Genomic DNA, 22,609 nt, shown 5'->3' with positions numbered 1-22,609 from the left:
TTCACCAGGAGGAAAAGAAGCTTCAGTAAGAAGGACCTTCAAAAGATCAATTCTCCAACCGAATCGAGGAGTGTGACGTGCTTCGGATGCAACAAAAAGGGCCACTACAAGAACGAGTGCCCGAGATTGAAGATCGACAAACCGAAGCCGACCAAAAAGAAGGCCCTCAAAGCGACGTGGGACGACTCCTCCTCGGAAGAATCGAAAGCAGAAGATCAGAAACACCAGAGCCACCTCACGTTGATAGCCCTCGAAGCAGAGTCGGAAGACGAATCGGAAGATGGGTCCGAACCTGAATCGAGCCACGAGTCCGTACTCGTTTCCGAAGGTTTCGAAGAGGTATTCTGAACCTTAAACTGATTTTTTTTTAAAATTATCTCGTGCTTAAATAATAAATTAGTTAAATTAGAAAATGAAAACAAATTGCTCCTCGAGGAAAATCAAATCCTCGAGGAAAATCAATAATAAACCAACTCAAGATCTACCATTTGAGGAGGAGAATTCATCATTAAAATTAGAAATTAATAATTTAAAAAATATGTTAGAAAAATTTACTACCAGATCAAAAAATTTAGACTTAATTCTAAATAATCAAAAAGTATATTATAATAAAACCGGACTCGGATATAAGTCGAACTCAAATAAAACTTTTAAATCATTAATAACCCAATACAAACCAACAAATAAAGCCTGGGTTCTGAAAACGTTTTTAACCATGCAAATAGGACCTAACCAATATTATATCCCTAAAGATAAAATATATTACATAAAGTCAAATAAACCATAACACAAACCTAAACCGAAAAATTTAAAACCTAAACATATTAGAACGCAACAAAATTTAAACTATCACCAAGTGAAATATAATTATAAAAGAAATAGACATAAACCGAGAACTAAAAATTAAATTAATGGTCATTAATTCAGAGGGAGGTTCCAGAATAGCTGGCACTTCCAAAACTAACTTACCCAGCAAGGTAATCCTAACCAACCTACCCAACAGGGTGATTAGGATTAGTTAAAAGGGGTTCAAGTTTAACTTGAAAAATGGTACTGGTGAAATTTTGGATGATAGTACGTTAAGGAAACTTAGTCTATGTATGTCTAGGAAGATATGGCTTCGACCTGGTGCATTTGGCTAAATGGAACTGACCGAAGCTACCATTTATGGATCCTAACTAGTTAGACCAAGGTTTTGTACTAAGTCCAGTGGATAGGACTATTTGGAAAACCTCGAAGGCATGGTTCTTTAATGATGTCCAAGTGACTCACCATAGCCCAGAAGTTTATCCAGAGAACGCCTATTTGTTGAACCCAAAGCTAAACCTGAATCTAACACAAGTTAAAAACAAACCCTAAAATTGAACCTAATTCATCTCACAAAATTATAGGATTACCTGATTGAAAACATAGATCGGGTGAGATGACTAAGGACATTAACTATTAAACTAAAATTAAATTAAATTAAATTAAATTAAATTAAATTAAAATTAAATTAAAATTAAAATTAAATTAAATTAAATTAAATTTAAATTAAATTAAATTAAATTAAATTAAATTAAATTAAAATTAAAATTAAATTAAATTAAAATTAAATTAAATTAAAATTAAATTAAATTAAATTAAATTAAATTTAAATTTAATTTAATTTAATTAAACTAAAGTTAAATTAAAATTAAATTAAAACTTAAATTTCTTTTAACTTAAAAATTTATTTTAAAAATTAAAACTTAATTTTTTTTAACTTAAAAATTTATTTTAAAAATTAAAACTTATTTTTTTTTTAACTTAAAAATTTATTTTAAAAATTAATTTTTTTACTTAAAAATTAATTTAAAATTTTAAATTAAATTAAAAAAATATTTTAAAATTTAAACTTAAATTTTTAACTTAAAAATTATTTTAAAAATTAAACTTATATTTTTTTTACTTAAAAACTATAAGTCCAATAGTTAGACTAACCCTAATTCCTACCTATTGTAGGAAACTAAGTGGATTTTGGATAGTGGTTGCTCCAAACATATGACTAGAGATCACACAAAATTCACTCAACTAACCTACAAAAGCCTAGGAACAGTTGCCTTTGGGAACAACGACAAACTCAAGGTAATTGGTATAGGTAATATCGAACTGAAAATTGACTTTATTATTATAAATGCTTTACTTGTTGAAAATTTCAAGTATAATCTTTTAAGTATCAGCCAACTGTGTGATACTAGGTATAAGGTTAGATTTTTATCTACAGAATGCTTAATCAAATACCTAGACAACCCTAACATAAGCCTAAAAGGGTTTAGGAAAGACAACATCTATGCAATTAACTTAACCACTTCTTCAATTAAGTGTTATTTAACATAAAAAGAAGAAACCTGGTTATGGCATAGAAGAATGTCACACACGAATTTCAGAAATATAAGCAGACTAAATGGACTAGTTAGAGGACTACCAAAATTACCTAACCTTGATTCAACCATATGTAATGCTTGTCAATAAGGTAAGCAAACAAAATCTACCCACAAACCAACTAATGAATCACAAACCAACTCAATATTAGAACTTCTACACCTAGACCTATTTGACTCCCATGGAGTCAAATCAATAAATGGAAGCCTATACTGTCTAGTAATAATAGATGATTATTCTAGGTTCACTTGGGTAAAATTTTTAAAAAATAAGGATGAAACTTTTGAAATTTTTACAAACTCTTGTAAACAAGTTGAAAATGAAAAGGACCTTAAAATTAAAAGAATCAGAAGTAATAATGGGGGAGAATTTAAAAATCATAACTTTAACAAATTCTATCTTGAAAATGACTACCATCACGAATTTTCGTGCCCTAAAACCCCCCAACAGAATGGGATTGTAGAAAGAACAAATAGAACCTTGCTTAAAACCTCTAGAACGATGTAAATTGAATACAACTTACTTAAATATTTTTGGGCAGAAGCTGTTAGTACAGCTTGCTATGTACAAAACAGAACAACACTAAATAAAACCCATAACAAAACATTTTTCGAAGTCTATTATAATAAACAACCCAATATAAAATACTTTAAAGTATTTGTGTGCCCAGCTTTCATCTTAAACACAAGAGAACACTTAGGAAAATTCACCTCTAAAGTTGAAAATGAAATTTTCTTAGGCTACTCCCTAAATAGTAGAGGCTACAGGGTTTATAATAAGGTTACCTTAAGAATTGAAGAAACTACTAATGTGAAATTTGAAGAATCCAAACAAAACCTACAACAAACACAACTTCAACCAATTGAATTTGTTCAAGAAAATAATAACTCTGAAGGAACCAACCAAATTCTAAGTCATGAAGAAGAAGAACAACCTCAGGAGAGTCAACCCCCTAGAACTATAAGAGTCAACCCAAATCACCCAACTGATCAAATAATTGGTGACCTAGATCTTAGGGTTCAAACTAGGTCATCCTTTAGAAATTTAAGTCAAATATCTTTAATCTCAAAAATTGAACCCAAAACTATAGTCGAATCACTACTTGACCCAGACTGGGTCATAGCCATGCAAGAAGAATTAGCTCAATTTGAGCGTAATGAAGTTTGGGACTTGGTACCACCACCCAAAAATAAAAAAATAATAGAAACAAAATGAGTATTTAGAAACAAATTAAGTGAAACTGGAGAAATTACTAGAAATAAGGTCAGACTAGTTGCTAAGGGGTTTAGTCAAGTAGAAGGGCTTGACTATGATGAAACATATGCCCCAGTGGCTAGACTAGAGTCCATTAGGATGTTACTAAGTTATGCATCACACAAAGGGTTTAGACTATACCAAATGGATGTTAAGTCAGCATTCCTAAATGGACTAATAAAAGAAGAAGTCTACGTAGGGCAACCACCTGGGTTTGAGAGTCTAGAACACCCTGATTATGTCTATAAATTGAAGAAAGACTTATATGGACATAAGCAAGCACCTAGGGCTTGGTATGAAAGACTAACTTCTTACCTAATCTCTAAAGGGTTTAACCAAGGCCAAATTGACCCAACCTTATTTGTCAAATTAATAAAAGGAGATATTTTTATAGCACAAATTTACGTAGATGATATAATCTTTGGCTCAACAAATTCAGAATTTTTAGATGAATTTACAAACTTAATGGAACATGAGTTTGAAATGTGTCTGGTAGGCAAATTAACCTATTTTTTTAGGATTACAAATCAAACAGACAAATGAAGGTAATTACATTTATCAACAAAAATATACTAAGGAATTACTTAAAAAATTTGGAATGGAAAACACCAAAGAGATAAAAATACCTATGGCAGTAAACACAATCTTAGATGATGACCTCAATGGAAAACCAGTTGATTTAAAATACTATAGGAGTACCATAGGTAGCCTACTATACTTAACTGCAAGTCGACCAGATATTTTATTTGTAGTTAGTATGTGTGCTATATACCAAACCTGTGCTAAAGAATCTCATTTGACTCAAATCAAAAAAATCTTTAGATACCTTAAAGGAACAATAAATGTAGGTATTTGGTATTCTAGGACTAATAATTTTGAATTAATAGGGTACTCTGACTCAGATTATGTTGGATGTAAATTAGACCGCAAAAGCACAAGTGGCGGATGTAAATTACTGGGTCCATCACTTGTTAGCTGGTTTAGTAGAAAGCAACACTGTGTTGCCCTATCCACAACTGAGTCAGAATATATAACTATAGGAGAGTACGTTACACAATTATTATGGATGATGCACACCCTAAAAGATTTTAACTTGAACCTTACAAATGTAAATGTCTTAATTGATAACATTAGCTCAATTAACCTAACAAAAAATCCAGTGCATCATTCCAGAACTAAACACATTGAAATTAGGCATCACTTTATCAGGGATCATGTTACTAAAGGTGACATTGAACTCAAATACATTGAGTCCAAGTCCAATTTAGCTGACATATTCACAAAACCACTCTCTGAAAGTGAATTTAGCAATCTGCGTAGAAAATTAGGGATGTGTCTAATAGACTAGGATTTTCAAAATTCAAAACTGTTTTAAAAATGACTGCTTTAAATTCTAGGTTAAAATTGTTTTACCTTTTAAAATTTTCCTACTTTTAGAATTTCAAAACAATTTTAGCCTTAGACTAGAAAAATCTCCTTAGAAATCATGTTCCCTTAGGACTAGTATTTGAGCATCTCACCAACATACAAACATAGAAAGGGGTGAGATGTATAGGCCAATTGCCTGGACTTAAGATGTTTATGTCAGTGCATCAATATAAGTCTGGCCGTTAAATACAAAACATACAGTGATCAAGTTAAGTTACTCAGGTTAGTCAAACACTAACTGATTACAATGCACTTAACTTGACTAACCAAGTGAAAGCTGCTATCTTCTGATAGTCAGTAAGTACCTAATTGGTTAGATAGCTATTTTAGATGTCAGGTTTAGGGGGAGGATTAAATCAACACTTAACACCAAAATTATTTTCTCCACCTTAAACATAATTTCTTTTCTAATTTTTTTTTTAGTTTTGAGATTAAATTTCAGTTTTCAAATTTGAAGATTTTACAAACTTAGTCAGTATTGAAAAATAGATCTTTCAAACTTAGTTTTGAAATCTTTAATTTGGAAAACTTATGTTTCAAATTTTTTAATAAACCTATTTTTGAAAACCAGTTTTTATAAAACTAAGCTTTTAAATTGGAAAACTTAGTTTTGAAATCTTTAATTTGGAAAACTTATGTTTCAAATTTTTTAATAAACCTATTTTTAAAAACCAGTTTTTATAAAACTAAGCTTTTAAATTAGATTTTATAAACTAAGTTTTTTTAAAAATTGAATCTTTTGCAAACTTAGTCTTAATTAGTTTTGAAAAGTAGATTTTTTAAAGTTAATTTTAAATTCTGGTTTTGAAAACTCATTGTTTCAAAGTTGAAACCTAGTTTGAAAATTTAAACCTTGACTTTGAAATTTTGGTCTTGAAAACTCAGGTTTGAAAAACGTTTCAAAGTTGAAACTTATTTTGAAAAATCTACACCTTGATCTTGAAACTTTGATTTTGAAAACTTATGTTTGAAAAATATTTCAAAATTTAAACGTATTTTGAAAATTTAAAACTTGATCTTAAAATTTGAAACTTATACACTTATACTTGAAAATTAGTTTTTCAAATTTCTGATTAAAAAAATCTCTTTGAGTTTGCAAATTCATTTCTGAAAATTAAATTAATTTTACAAAAATTATCTTTAAAAATTTCTCAAAATATACTCATCACTAAGTTATCTTGCTACTTTTTCAAAACTTAGCTATTTTCTAAAAGCTAAAGCTAATGCATTAAACAAATCTTCAAAAGTTTAAACTCCCCCAAGTTAACTTGACATGATTCCTTACATACCATCAAAATATTTTTTGACTTATGACCTTGTTTGATGAATGCCAAAGGGGGAGGGATAGGTGGTTAAGTTAGAGAAACAAAATGTCAAAGTTAAAAACTAACTTAAACCCTAAAAATCATGCTTGTTTGTTTACTTGCATAATTTTTTCCCTAACTTAACCAGGTTGTCATTCCATCAGAAAGGGGGAGATTGTTGGTGCTGTTAGCACTAACGGTCTAACTCAGGTTTTGATAAATGACAAATTAGGTTAAGTTAGATTCGTCGTGATCTAACACTCTGACCGAGTGTGCAGGCGAAGTCCAGATGGGTCAACAGGCTGACTGGATGTTTGGCACGAAGTCCATGCGGGTCGACGGGCTGACCGGACGCTTGGCGAGAAGTCCAGCTAGGTCGACGGGCTGACTGGATAGCTGGCGAGAAGTCCAAGCGGGTCAACGGGCTGACCGAACGCTTGGCAAGAAGTCCAGACGGGTCGAAGGGCTGACCGGACGTCTGGCAGGTGAGTGAAGGTAAGTCACTGGAAGGGAGTGACTGTGAGGACGCGTTCCCGGGAAGGGAACATTAGGCGTCGATCCGGCTTAGATCCATTTCGAATATCTAAGTCAAGATCGTGACTAGATTCCGGTCTCGGAAAGACGAAATCTAAGTCATACTTTTTATATTGAACTTATAAACTGTGCTAACACTTTGTTTTGCAGGATATACATTATCTATTTGCCTCGGACTAACCTTGTTTTGCAGGAAAGATGTTCCCTGGAAAAAGGTGGTCCGGGCGCCTGGAGGGGATCCGGGTGCCCGGGAGGTAATTTTTATCCTATCGCGTCGTTGCCACGTGGAGCTCGCTGGTTGGACCTGCCATGTCTCACCAGAGCACCCGGAAGGGATCCAAGGCGCCCCGAGCCTCATATAAAAGGAGGGTCAGGGGTGGAGCTCAAGACAACAACTGACAAGAAGATCTTCTACTGCTTGCTGTAACACCCCACCCTCCTCACTACTGGACTGTGAGGGCGGAGCGCTACTGGACTACTAACTTTACTTAATTAGAGTTGTTCACATGTAAAGATCAATACATAAACTCTAAAAAAAACTCAAAACATACAATTAACTAGCAGCGGAAGACTAAATGACTCATCTAATACATTCTACTCAACTCTTTGTTAATAAATTCTTATGCTAAATCCCAAGACTTCTATAGTCCAAGCATCACACATCCATCCGCACCTCCTTGTCGCCTTCCTTTACTATAGCTTTTCCTTTCCTTTATCTGCAGTAAAAGGAAATGCATCTATAAGCAAAATTACTTAGTAAGCGCTATCTAACTCACAAAATCTCGATATGCATGTACATATACTGAAAACTAAAATTGAATGCTCAAAAGGGAAACTACTCATGCTCATCTACTATTAAAAGAAACGAACATACTAAAATGCTAAACATGTAAAGCTACTCATGCTCTTCTAATAGCAAAGAACAGTAAGTTAATCTAAATAATATGCTAGCATAAAAGAAAACTCAACTTGCTGTTTTTAAAACAAAATGAAACTTATTTCATTTGTTCTAAACTTATTCTTTTATTTCACTTGTTTAAAAACTTCTTCTTTAATACTTTTATACTGATGTAAAACTTACTTTATTTGTTCAAAAACTTATACTTATAATACTTCAAAATAATAATCAACTTTCTTCTTGGGCCCGGCAACTGTACTTGCTTTTACTTTTGTAACGACCTGACCCATTTGGCGACCCTCGGGTCGTCGACCGTCGGCCGTGCCGTTACTACTAGGTTATCTAAACCTAGGGACGACTATGGGAGCCCAACTCAAGGACAACTGAGAGTCCAGTACAGTGCCACTGATAAAAGTAAAATACTTGTTATCTTTTAATACTTCTAATATATAATGCCTCGATATTTTAACAAGCACCTTGTGTGCCAAAAATCCCTAAAGTCTTGACTTTGGGATCTACTTAAGACCTTGGCCTTTTTCTTTCTTTTCTTTATCTTTCTTATACTTGTTAATACCTCTAATAAAAGAATACTTCTTTAAAAAATGAAATGTTTAAACAAATTCTAACTTTGAAATGCATAAACAAAAATCTGCATACTATGCTAATCAAAATTCTGCATACTATTCTAATCAAGATTCTGCATTCTATGCTGCACCATTTCTGCATACTATGCAAACATAAAATCTGCACTATTAGCTTAATTAAAAATCTGCACTATAAGCCTACATAAAAATCTGCACTATAAGCTTAATTAAAATCTGTACTATAGGCTTAATTAAAAATCTGCACTATAAGCGCTTAATTAAAATCTGCAATATAAGCTCTACATAAAAATCTGCATTATAAGCTTAATTAAAATATGCACTATAGGCTTAATTAAAAATCTGCACTATAAGCACTTAATTAAAATCTGTAATATAAGCTCTACATAAAAATCTGCATTATAAGCTTAATTAGAATCTGCACTATAGGCTTAATTAAAAAATCTGCACTATAAGCACTTAATTAAAATCTGCAATATAAGCTCTACATAAAAATCTACATTATAAGCTTAATTAAAATCTGCACTATAGGCTTAATTAAAAATCTGCACTATAAGCGCTTCTTATGCTTCGAATTCAAGAAGAACAAAGGTCCGAAATTACTCCTACTGCAGGTGAGAAGCACTTACCTTGATTCTTGGACTCACAACTGAACAAAAAGGGCTTCTAGGACCTTGGCCGACTGTCGGAGATGATGCCCTAACTCCCTTTCGTTTTCTGCCCGAGCTCCGCCATCGTACGCAGAAGAGAAGGAGAGAATGGTTTAAGTCACCGGAAAACAGAGCATCAACTTATCCCTTTTTATAACTTAATATTTCTGTTAACTCCTTAAATAAATTCACTACCTTTTCTAAACAGACAAATCCAACATCAACTTATCCCTTGTATAATCCAATATTCTGTTAGCTTATCTTAAATAAATTCGCTATCTTTTCTAAACAAACAAATCCAACATCAACTTATCCCTTTTATAATATTCTGTTAACTATCTTAAATAAATTCGCTACCTTTTCTAAACAACCAAATCCAACATCAACTTATCCCTTTTATAATATTCTGTTAACTATCTTAAATAAATTCGCTACCTTTTCTAAACAAACAAATCCAAGATTAACTTATCTCTTTTATAATCCAATATTCTGTTAACTATCTTAAATAAATTCGCTACCTTTTCTAAACAGAAAAATTCGTTTGCCCACCTGGTCAGCCAGGTTTTGACCGAGTCAAAGGTCATGGGTTCAATTCTCGGCTTGGACATTTTTTTGTCGAAACTTCCTTCGTTTAGTAAAAATACCAAACGACCTCCAAAAATTACATAAAAATACTCTAAAAATTTCTAAAAATCTCTAGAATATTTCTAAAATATTTATAAATATTTTTAAGAACTTTTAGAACTCCTAATGAGGAAAAATGGGTCGTTACACTTGCTCTGCTGCTCTGTGCTCCTGCGACGCTAACGAAGTTCCGACAACACAATTCTCCTTTTCGATTTATTCTTTTGTCGGTATTTCTTTTAGTTTCATTAGCATTTCCTGTACGTAGTTTGTAATAAATTTTGAATTGCTAGTGATTGCCCACCGAAAGCACTCAAAGAGTGCGGGCCTTGGAGTAGGAGTCGACACAGGCTACGAACCAAGTAAAATTGGTCTGTGTTAGCATTGCTTTATTTATCCGCTGTGTTTAACTCTTATCGAAGAATTTTTCATAATCGATATTCACCCCCCTCTATCTAAACATCATGATCCAACAGTAATGACCCCACTCCTCACATGTGAAGCACACTATGTGCTTCTTCTCCGTCTTCTTCCTACAACTCAAATTAGATTCAAAATGAATTGAATTGAGTTTAGAAGATACCTCTTTCTTACCCAATGGACATCTACTCTTGTAGTATCCCTTTTCATTGCACCCGAAGCATATTATGTGGTCTTTTGACTTTGCTTCGGTGGAGATGCTCACTAGGTTGACCTCCAAGACCTCTCCTTCGCTTGTCTTAGATTCTTCTTCAACTCTTGAGGATGTTGATGATGCTTTCTCATCCTCCTTCTCTTCCTCGGATGTTAAGCATACATCAACTTCCATTGGCTCCTCCTCAACTTGAGCCACTTTATCATTTTCTTTGTATTTTTTCTCTTCGTGTGTAGGCATGAGTTCTTCTTCTAGAATCATCTTTACCTTTTTTCCATAACTCGTGGGCGTGCTTGTATTCACCTACATGACTTATCACATTAGAAGGTAACATTTCAATTAACATTGATATTACCTTATCATTTGCCTTTGACTGTGAGATTTGCTCCTCCGTTCAATGTCGTGGTCGGAGCTTCTTCCCTTTCTTGTCCTTTGGGACTTCAAACGGCTCCTTGATGACCATCATGGTGTCCCAATCTGTATTGAAGAAGACCTCCATCTTCATTATCCAATACGTGATGTTCCATAAGCCTCCTCCATCAAACTTCGAAGGTGCTATCAAGTTGGCCATCTTTTGCTCCCTTGGCGATTAGTCCAATGGAGAGCGTCCTCGCTCTGATACCACTTGTTGGGGATCTTGTGGTCAGCTAGAAGGGGGGTTGGATAGACGACACCCCCAAATCGATTGCTTCCTACGTATTCGTTAGTGCGCAAGTGAAAATACAATAACAAATATGAATACGAAAGCTAAAGACAATGAAAGAGAACAAGCAAACCAATACATGTCGATGTAACGTGGTTCGGAGATAACTTGCTCCTACTCCATGGCTGCCCGTAAGGTGGACGATCCCTCAATCTGTCGGTGGATTATTCCCGGAAACTCCGACTAGCTCAAATCTCCTTGTGGGTGGAGAAACCTCACCACAACACTCATCAAAAATACTTGGACACAAGGGAAACCTTGAGCACTTAGTGACTACTAATTAGGCTTTAACCAAGTCTAATTTCATCAACTTGGCCGACCATCCCAAGCTCCTTCTTATAGAGCTTGGAGGAAAACAACCCTGCTGTTTTACCGTTACTAGTCGATTGGTGCCAGCCCAACGACTCTCTCAACGACTTTCTACCAGTCGGCTGATCTATGGACCAGTCGACTGATCCCAACTGTTTTAGGCACAGAAGCTCTCTGTGCTCACCCCCAGTCGACTGATCCCAGTACCAGTCGACTGGTATAACCCTAAACCTAGGGTTCCCTTTCCTGAGTACATTTCTCTCGCACTCAGACCTTCACGACTCACTTGACTTTTCTTTGCAGCCTTCACCTCTTGCCTTCAAGCATACTTCCTTTGGCTCTCGTCCCTCGAATGCATCCAAGTCTGCGACTCATCCCCAATGCCATCCTTCGCGTATGTCTCGAAGTCGCTTCCCTCATCCCTTGTCCTTGTTGCCTTGTCCACGGTCCCTCGGATGCTCCATGCTTCATCGGACCCGAAGCCATCAAGCTGAGTCATATGTGTATCCTGCAAACCTGCACACTCACATACACATATCAAATAATGAGGGTAATCCTAACTTAAACCCTTTGCCCAAACACCAAAACACATGGTCGCACGGACCATTGGGATTGCTCTAACAGTTAAGTCTTATTGTGATTTAATAAGTTGACTAAGTGTACAAGCTGTTTACTCAACCGAGAAAGACCTAGTTGGAGGCTAGGTAGGAGAAGTTTTAGCAGATCGTGGAACCCAGGTGGAAAGACTAAGTGGGTTGAGAGGACTCGACACTTGGCAGTGAGATCGAGAGGTCTAGAGGACTGAAGATTGAGATAAAGTCCTGGTGAGCCAATCAAGGCTAAGTAAAAAGTCTAAACAGATCTGGAAGATCAAAGTTTGGTAGATAGATTGAGGTAAACAATTGGAGGAGTGACAGTAAGATCGTGTTCCTGAAGGGAACAACCTAAGGTCGCTGATCCAACTGAAGAAACTGGAAAGGTTTTCAAGCTGAGATCAAGACAGTTCTACTGCCTAATACTACTCATGGTTTTTATATTACTGTGCTAATATCTATTTTACAAAAATATATTGTTTAACTCTGTTTTGCAAGATAAGCCTGATCGGTTGACCGAATAGGAGGATTAGTTGACCGAACAGGAGGATCGGTCGACTGAACAAGAGGATTGATCGACCGAATAAGGCTAACTTAGAACAGACACCAGCTTAGATCAAAGCAAAGTGAAGTCCGATCAAAACTTGATTGGTCGATCAAACCAAAGGATCGGTCGATTGAACCCTGATGATGTGGCACAGATCAGTCTGGTCAGAAGCAGAGAAGGAAACTAAGCTGATTGGTCGACTGAACCAAGAGATCGGTCGACCGAACGATCACCTCATCAATGCAGCATTAAGTGAGAATCTTAGCGAACAGGGAAATTCTCTGTTCGATCGACTGAAAAAGATGATCGATCGACCGAACACTTTAATGTCATTAAATGTCGAAGATTGAATCAACATCAAATCTCAGTGAAGATGGAAGTAAGCTGGTTTGGTCGACCAAACCTAGGGATCGGTCGACCGAATGTCGACGACTCTTATAAAAGTGAGCTCGAGGTCTGTGGCTGGGCAACGAAATTGGTTTTGGTTCAAAGTTCATCTCTATGCTAGCAGTTGCTATTCGTGCTACTGCTGTTCATGCTACTGCTGTTCATGCTACTGCTTTACAACTCACCCAAGCAACTACCTCGTTCAAGCATCAACCGAGCATTATCTTCCATATAAGTGTCTGTATACTTTTATTTTAAAAAGCTTGCATTGTACTTAAACTTACATAAGATAGTAGGTTTATTATCTTATATTCTTGCATATTATACGCACTGCTTCTTTATGAGATTTTCGGAAAGAAGAGTCTTAGTTGATTGTCCATCGGTGCGATCAAGGATCGTGAGCTTTGGAGTAGGAGTCGACCTAGGCTATGAACCAAGTAACCAAACTTGTTTTTTACTTTTCCGCTGCACAACTTTGATTTAAACGAGTAAAAGAAAAGCTTTTAAAAGTGCGATATTCACGCCCCCTCTATCGCACTCTTTCGATCCTACACCTTCAAGTTGCATGGTGGTGGCATATTTTGTAGAGCCCTGACCTTGCTCAGATTCGCCTTGATCCCCCGCTCGGTGATAATGTATCCTAGGAATCGACCGCTCTTGGTGCCGAACAAGCACTTGTTCGGCTTCAGCTTCATTCCATAAGCCCTTAGAGTTTGACATGTCTCCTTGATGTCTATGTAAAGATCAATAGGTCTTGGAGATTTTATTAATATGTCGTCAACATATACCTCTATGTTGCAGTCGATCTGCCGCTAGAACAACTTATTCATGAGCCTCTGGTAGGTGGCGCCAATACTCTTTAGTCCGAACAGCATGACGTTGTAGCAGAATATTCCATCGGTCATGATAAAGCTGACCTTTTCTTGATCTTCTCAGGCGAGTGACACTTGGTGATAACCTTGATATATGTCGAGCATGCAGATCAGCTTGCAACCTACCGTAGAGTCTATCATTTGATTTATCCGGGGCAGTGGGTAGAAATCCTTCGGGCGCGCTTTATTCAAATCACGGAAGTCTATGCAGACTCTCCATTTGTTGCCCAGCTTGGAGACCAACACAATGTTAGCAAGCCAACTTGAAAATTGTACCTTCCGTATGTGGCCGGCCTCCAGCAATTTCTCTATCTCCGCTTGGATGACCAAGTTCTGTTTCACGCTGAAGTCCCTTTTCTTTTGTTTCACTGGTCGAGCGTCCGGTTGGACGTGTAGCTCGTGCTGAGCCACACTTGGTGAAATACCAGAAAGATCATGTGTCGACTAAGTGAACACATCATGGTTCTGTCTGGAAGGCTATCAACTTCATCTTTTTCTCACCCTCTAGATTGGTAGTTGATCCTGTCTGAGAAGCTTGACAAGATGGAGATCCGGGAGAAAAAACCTACCGTTGGTGAAGGATAATACCTATAGAACAACGATCTGAGAAATCCAAAGGGATCGAGAAAAATAGAGTCACCGAATGCCCTCCTTGTGCGAAGATCCGACGACGAGAGAGAAATCCAATCGAAGAGAAACCCAGATTCAGAGCTTCCAAGACTTCCTGCGCACAAGAGACCAACCAACACTACCGTCAGTGACCTAAGACCGGGGTGGGAATCCCTGGCTAGGCCCTTCGACGCTCAAGTTAGTGATCTCTCTTGGTGTGTCCGAAGGAGGAACAAGATGAACAATGGTTGAAAATTAGGGTTATGAATGTGCGCAATGATGTCAACTTACCTTGCCAATGGAGAGGATTCCCCTTTTTATACCACTTCATATAACCTCCGTAATCATGAAGTGGACCCCGATTTGTTAGAGTTTGTTATGAGATAACGTAAGCTACGTACTTTTGGTAAATGACTTTTACGGATTCTTTTTCGTACCCCAGATGTACCTTCTTTGTCGTCTAGCACCTGCAAAACAGCCTAAAAACACATTTTCCGCCAAAATATATAACACCTGTTATACAATCATATACTATAAATATCTCTATTAACTATTTTATTTAAAATATTTACTTTTGTCCTATTCCACAGGTCCTTTAAAGTGCTTCTATTGTTTATACTTGCCCCTCCTGTTTTTGCTATATCAGAGATGGCTTAATGTACCAATGTTCCTTGTATCAGTCGGAGCTGGGCTTAACTAGGTTTGATCAATTATTATTACCTCTCATGCAGCTCCTGGGGCAGTGCCCGTCCGGGCTCCTTTATGCTTATTATTTTAGCTAGCACTAGGCTGTATTTTATCAAGTATCTTTTCAAGATATTAGTCAACCTGGCCGATATTGGCTTTTCTTCTTAAAGGCATGTCTCGATCGATATTGGTCTACTCACTCGGAAGTATATCCCGTCCAATATTAGCCTACCTCCTTTGAGGTATATGCTAATCGATATGGGTTTGCCTCTTTGGAGGTATATCCCGGCTGATATTGGCCTTCCTTCTTAAAGGCATGTCTCGATCGATACTAGTCTACTCACTCGGAAGTATATCCCGACCGATATTAGCCTACCTCCTTTGAGGTATATGCTGATCGATATGGGTCTGCCTCTTTGGAGGTATATCCCGGCCGATATTGGCCTACCTCCTTTGAGATATATGCTGATCGATATGGGTCTGCCTCTTTGGAGGTATATCCCAGCAGATATTGGCCTTCCTTCTTAAAGGCATGTCTCGATCAATATTAATCTACTCACTCAGAAGTATATCCCGGCCGATATTAGCCTACCTCCTTTAAGGTATATGCTGATCGATATGGGTCTGCCTCCTGGGAGGCGTATCCCGGCTGATATTGACCTACCTCCTTTGAGGTATATGCTGATCGATATGGGTCTGCCTCCCTGGAGGTATATCCCGGCTGATATTGGCCTTCCTTCTTAAAGGCATGTCTCGATCAATATTAATCTACTCACTCAGAAGTATATCCCGGCCGATATTAGCCTACCTCCTTTGAGGTATATGCTGATCGATATGGGCCTGCCTCCTGGGAGGCGTATCCCGGCCGATATTGACCTACCTCCTTTGAGGTATATGCTGATCGATATGGGTCTGCCTCCCTGGAGGTATATCCCGGCTGATATTATCCTACCTCCTTTGAGGTATATACTGATTGATATGGGTCTGCCTCTTTTGAGGTATATCCCGACTGATATTGGCCTACCTTTTTCCGTTTGGTCATCTCCTTTCCCTTATCGGGGATCCATGAAACCTAACCCATATCACTAGCCTTCCCTTCAAGTCTAGTCGAAGGAGGTGTAAACGACTGACTAGACACAAGTTTGATTTTGTTTTTTCCTACCCATGACTTTTCCACAGGTAGTGAAGTAACCCCACAGATTTTATGCACAACTATCTTGTGATCCTGAGTACAGTGATCCCGTGAACCTTAGTACAGTGATTCCTTGGGTCCTTTGATCCTTTAAATACGGCTATAACCCTCTCCTCGTTCCTCATCCACCTCAGTTCTTTTCTTTCCTTGCTAACTTTTCCTGCTAAGAGTATGGTCTGGAATCCCCCTCATTGGGGGCTATTCTTGTTGGACAAGGCGAGATCTATGTATGAATTTATTCAAGTTTTTTACTTCGGCTAACTCTAGGGTTAAAGAAACCCTCCCAAAAAATGACGTTTCTCGAGGTTTAAATTCTCCAACCGAAGACGCAACTACTTTGGAGACTCAACGAGCTTCGGAGGAATTCTTCATACTCATGGAGGACCAGCTAAATAGCCCATGGATGTCGCGAGAAGGGCACATCACATGTTACCAGCGGGCTAAAGTGATATCTAGGGAAGCAGAGCCTCCGGACTCAAGTAGGAAAGGGACTCTTCAGTCACTTTTCCATTAGGACATAAGTAAATCTGCCCTTGCTTCTTCATGGGACTATTCTGCTTCCTCATTTCCTTCATCCCTGGCAAAATATTGCCACTTCTGTCTCTTAGGCAAGCTTCCTGGTATAGTATTCTCACTTTCATTGCCCAGACAAGCGTTCCTCGTGCCAGGGAAAATGTTCCTACTTCTGCTCCATGGTAAGTTTGACTACAGGGGGATCGAAATCTTCTAAGTATTCTGGGGGCTTGTGTTTGTTATTCTTGTTGACCTTTCGAGGTCTGATGTTTTGAGAAGAAAATGTAATGCTATGTATTTGATCAGACTTTAAGTGTAACAACAACCTTTTGTATTGAATCGAGTGACTCTATTGAATCCTTCTAATTCATAAGAATAAATGTGATGTTGAGCTCATTGCCCCTTCGTATTGTTGGTTGCTACTCGGAAAACCTATAGGTTCCACTGTACAAAAATTTTGTACAAAGGTCTGAACCTTTTCCTAGCTACCATGTGTTCTTTTAAATTAAATTTTGGATCGCCTGCGGAACTTAACACGTTTGATCCAAAACTTAATCTATTTGTTCTTTTAGGTTTTGACTTGGATCTCCTGCGGAACTTAACACGTTCGACCCAAGTCTCCTTAAGTTATTAATTCCATTAAATATTAATTTCCATAAAAGGTTCCCAGTACTGACGTGGCGAGGCACATGACCTTCTTGGATATGGGAGCAACCACCACCGACTAGACAAAACCTTTAATAGAAATCTAATATTTAATTTCCTAAAATAACTTTAGGTTAACCAAAGAGAACAATCAAATCACAAGGAAAAGAAAGAAACAAAAGAACACAACTTCGAAAAAACATATTCGAAATACTAGAACGTAAGCCTCTTGTATTTGGTATTATTTCCATAAATAACTAGCATGATGCGAAATAGAAATTACTAGTTATACCTTGTAGAAAAACCTCTTGATCTTCTACCGTATTCCTCTTCTAACCTCGGACGTTGTGTGGGCAACGATCTTCCAAGATGAGAAACCACCAACCACCTTCTTCTCCTCCAAGCAAGGTTCGCCACAAAAGAAAGCTTTACTAAGGAGAAAACCAAAATACTAACCAAGCTCCAAGAGATGCTAGCTTTCTCCTTCTTCTTCTTCTTCTCCGAGTAGTATCCGCCACCACAAGAACTCCAAGGGAGAGGGAGAGGTTCGGCCACCACAAGAGGAAGAGAAGGAGATGATGGCCGGCCACACCAAGGAACAAAAGAGGGAGAGGAATAATAGATGTTGTATCTTGTGAAGGTACCCTCACCCCTTCTTTTATATTCCTTGGCCTAGGTAAATTAGGAAATTTAATTACAATAAATTTTCCTTAATTTCCTTGACATGATTTAATTGAGAAAAATAAAATAATATTTCCCCAATTAAACAATGATGGCCGGCCAAATCAATAGGAAGCAAATTGGACAAGTTTCAATCAACAATTAAAACTTTCCTTATTTGTTTCCGGAAATTTTAAAAAATAAAATTTCTCTTTAAAATCTCTTCATGGTTAATAAAAGGAAATATCTATAATTTTAATTTTATTAACATGTGAATAATTTTAAAGAGAAAATAAAACATCTCTCCAATCTACAAATAAGGAAAGAGATCTAATCTCTTTCTTTAATCTTTTGTAAATCTTTTACAAGAGAGATATTTTAATTTTAATTCTCTTTTAAATTAAATCTTCCACATAATAATAAACATTAAAGTTAAATTTTCTTTTTAATTAATTATGGCCGGCCCTACTAGCTTGGGTTCAAGCTAGGGCCAGCCATCTTAAACCCAAGCTTGGCCCTAGCTTGGTCGGCCCCCTTTAGGTGGGTATAGAAGGTGGGTATATGTGGGTATAGTACTCTATAAATAAGAGGCTATGATAGGGACCGAGAGGAGGAATTGGTTTTGTCTCCCGATAAAATTAAGCCCCCATCATTGAACACACAACTTAATTTTATCAATGATAATTCATTCCACTAGAGAACTATCATTGAACTACCGCACCAATCCCAAATTACATTTTGGGCTCCTTCTTATTATGAGTGTGTTAGTCTCCTGTGTTTAAGATATCGAATGTCCACTAATTAAGTGAGTTACTGACAACTCATTTAATTAATATCTAAGTCCAAGAGTAGTACCACTCAACTTTATTATCATGTCGGACTAAGTCCACCTGCAGGGTTTAACATGACAATCTTTATGAGCTCCTCTTGAGGACATTATCAACCTAGTATCACTAGGACACAGTTTCCTTCTATAATCAACAACACACACTATGAGTGATACCATTTCCCAATTTATCGGGTTTATTGATTCATCGAACTAAATCTCACCCATTGATAAATTAAAGAAATAAATATCAAACATATGTGCTTGTTATTATATTAGGATTAAGAGCACACACTTCCATAATAACTGAGGTCTTTGTTCCTTTATAAAGTCAGTATAAAAGGAACGACCTCAAATAGTCCTACTCAATACACTCTGAGTGTACTAGTGTAATTATATAGTCAAGATAAACTAATACCTAATTACACTACGACCTTCTAATGGTTTGTTCCTTTCCATTCTGGTCGTGAGCTACTGTTTATAATTTATAAGGTACTGATAACATCATCTTCTGTATGTGACACCACATACTATGTTATCTACAATATAAATTAAATGAACAACTACAAACAAATGTAGATAATTAGACCAAATGTGATTCTTTATTCATAATGAATGTTTACAAAGCTTAGGCTTTCAGTATACACTCCAACACGTATATCCTATGTGTTGTTATCTCGACAAATATTTTTCATTTATCATGGCCAAGGCTATCTTGACCGCTGGAATACTTCCCTATTATAGCTAACGTTATACCGACCGATATTAGCTTATTTATCATAAACAATGTTATTTAAACCAATATTATACTTGTCTAGTATAGCAAAAGTTATGTCAGCCGATATAAAATTATCTTGATCAATGTTAGTTTGCATTTTATAATGATATTAATTTAAAATCTGTTATTCGCCTAAATCGCTCTCCTTAAATTTTTTTTGTCCTTAGCCTGGGCTTAGTCAAACTCAGTCCCTCTCCCTTTATTATGCTCAGTTAACTACATCTCCTTTCAAAACTTCCTGGTTGGTGATTGTCTCTTCCTCTGGTAAGAGAATGTTGGAATCGTACAACGAGGTGTTACCAACCCCGGCGTGATCCGATCTGTCGCATCCAACATAAATATTTTTTTATGATTATGTGACACATACTTTCTCTCTTTGCCACGTCATGTAAGCCTTTTTCCTTTTTCCTGTAATCCTCAACGTCTACTGAGATAAAAATGTTTTGATCTGACGACGGCTGTGTGTTTTTCAAACCCTAAACCCTTTGCCTTCTTTTCAACTTTGTCCCTTCTTTTCTTACCTTTGCGTTCTTTTCTTGCTACAGCTTTCGACCAAACCTCGTGCTCACCGTTTCTCAGTGATCTCCTTTCTTGCTTTCAGTAAGTAATCTGTTGTTCTGCTAGCCTCTACTCTTGTCTATGGCTGAGGAAGCAATTGCTCCTTGGTATGTCCAAATGTCTTCTTCCTTTGATAAAAGTGCTAGGCTCATCATCCGTCGTCAATATGAAATTCCCCGGGAGTATAGCATCTTAATCCCAAAACCAGATGATCATCCTCATCGTCCCCCTGCTAATTGCGTGACTTTTTTCAAGGATCAGTTGATAGGAGGTTTAAGGTTTCCCGTTCCTCCTTTCCTGATCGAAATAAGCCAGTATTTTGATATTCCTTTGCAACAGCTTGCCCCTAACGCCTTTCGTTATCTATGTGGTGCTTACATTGCTGTTTCGTTTGCTAGATATTCCTCCTACTCCTCAAAATTTCTTCATGTTTTCTTACCCTAAGTGTTCGGAACCTGATGTTTTCTTGTTCTAGTCATGAATTAAAATGGTTCTTTTTAAGGATATGCCCTCGTCTCTTAAAGCTTGGAAATCCCGCTTCTTCTTTATAAAGTTTCCCGGACCCATTCCTTGGTCTTATGCTTGGAAATCCTCCTTACCCTCTTTGCCTGATGTCAGAGAGTTCCATCTCCATCCTTCTTTTCCTATTTATTGTGAAAAGTTGTTAAATCGTCGACTTTCTATTCCCAAGTGGTTGAGAGTCGATCTTCTATACTTGTTCGGTCTAAGCCCCGTCAAACCTGATACACAAGGCTCTTTAGGTAACACTATATTTCTTTCTTGTTGATTTTAACTAACTAAACTATTTTTCTTTTCTATGTAGTGAAGAGCTTTTATGACACTTTGATTGACGAAGAACTGCGTCTGGAGGAGGATGCAATTCGCGCCAAAGAAAAAGAGCTTCTCACCGCTATTACTCCGCCGCCTCCAATCGAAGAGCCGACTCCTTTAGCTGAGGTACCTAGTTCTTCGGCAGTTCTTGAGGCTCCCGAAGGTCTTTCCACAGAAATTCCTGTTGCTCCTTTACCCACTGTTGCTTCTCCAGTGGCTGCTGCTTCTCCAGTGGCTGTTGCCACCTCATCGTCCGCCCCTCTTCCTATCATTGAACTCACGTCTCCTGGTAGCCCAGGTAAATCGATAGCTGAAATTGCTACCGGCAAGCGTCCGGGGCGCAAACTTACCAGGGTTCCTCCGTCAAAAAGGAGGCTTATCCTTCCTGCTGACAAACTGGTTTCAGAAGGTTTTGTTCCTGCTAACCTTCCTTCTGATGAGCCTACGCTGGCTGAACTTTACCCTTCTCTTAGTTTTCCTTCCTCACCTTTCTGCAATACCAATGCTTCTGGCAATGTTTCTTTCACCTTTCCATTGTCTATTCCAGCGTCCGGATATTTACCCTCCTCACCTTCTTCTTATTTAGTCTTTACTCCTCCATCTATTCCTACTTCCTCCTTCTCTGCTGGTTCTTCTACTATTCCTGTCCTCCCCATATTGCTAGGAGGTTCCTTTGCCAACGCTTGGGATAAAGTTCGTCCCATTTTTGAAGAACTCACTACTCCCGAAACAATTGATCGTTTCTCCCATAATGAGAATCAGGTATGTTTATTAACGTCTACTTTCTATTTCTTAGTGATTATCTCATGGCCCTTTATTATATTTCTAGCGATGGATAGAAAACATGGGCTTATCTCGGTTGATGCACAATTTATACAACGAGAACAAGAAGCTGAGATATGAGAATGACAAGCTGAGACAACAAGTTACTGAGTTATCTTCTGCCGCATTTTCCGCTGCTTCCAAGAATCAACTTGAAGCTCAAATTGAAAGTCTTCAAGCACAATTCAAATTAGCTATGGATCTTAACCAAAAATTAACTTCCAAGCTTGGCAAATTAAAGGCTGATTATGAATCGGAGTTGGCTGAAAAGCTTAAAGCCTTACAGCTGAAAGATGATGAAGTAACTTCTTTGAACACCTCCTTAAATTCAGCTAAAACCGAGGTCTCTATCAAAGAAGACAAATTGAAGACTTCCCAGACAGCTTTGGTGGTCTACAAGGCGAACGAAGATACTCGCTACAAAGAAAGGGCAACACCATAATTGAATCCACTGAATTCAATAGGCCGATCGTGAAGTCAATCGTAGCAGCCTTTACTGCGGGAGCTAAAGGGGCGGTTCAACAATTGCGAGAGGAAAACTACTTATCTCGTGATCCCCCTCCTAACTTCCTAAATCGTCGCAAACTTATTGAGGAGAGGCCTCCTGATCTATTCCCTCAGCTAACCATAGTATGACTTTCTTTTCTTACCTAAATTTGAATCCCTGTAAAGGGGACCGAGACTCTGTGATGATAGTCTAGTGGACTCATGTAAAGTTGATTATCCCTTCTCATTGTTAAACTTGC

At 37.3% G+C, this 22,609-nt stretch overlaps 1 protein-coding gene across 1 annotated transcript in view; it reads left to right on the top strand.

Moving 5' to 3' along the window:
- Positions 1 to 22,305, top strand: part of LOC121979778 — a 31,169-nt gene extending 8,864 nt beyond the window's left edge. The window contains exons 2-3 of the mRNA XM_042531769.1: positions 21,067 to 21,440; positions 21,871 to 22,305. Coding sequence (XP_042387703.1) covers positions 21,067 to 21,440; positions 21,871 to 22,305 — 809 coding nt within the window. The remainder of the gene's footprint in view (positions 1 to 21,066; positions 21,441 to 21,870) is intronic.
- Positions 22,306 to 22,609: the final 304 nt, after the last annotated feature.

The sequence above is a fragment of the Zingiber officinale genome, chromosome 5A (assembly GCF_018446385.1).
Source record: "Zingiber officinale cultivar Zhangliang chromosome 5A, Zo_v1.1, whole genome shotgun sequence".
Lineage (NCBI taxonomy): Eukaryota > Viridiplantae > Streptophyta > Magnoliopsida > Zingiberales > Zingiberaceae > Zingiber > Zingiber officinale.
The sequence above is the reverse complement of the archived record's forward strand: the minus strand, read 5'-3'. Positions and strand labels throughout refer to the sequence as shown.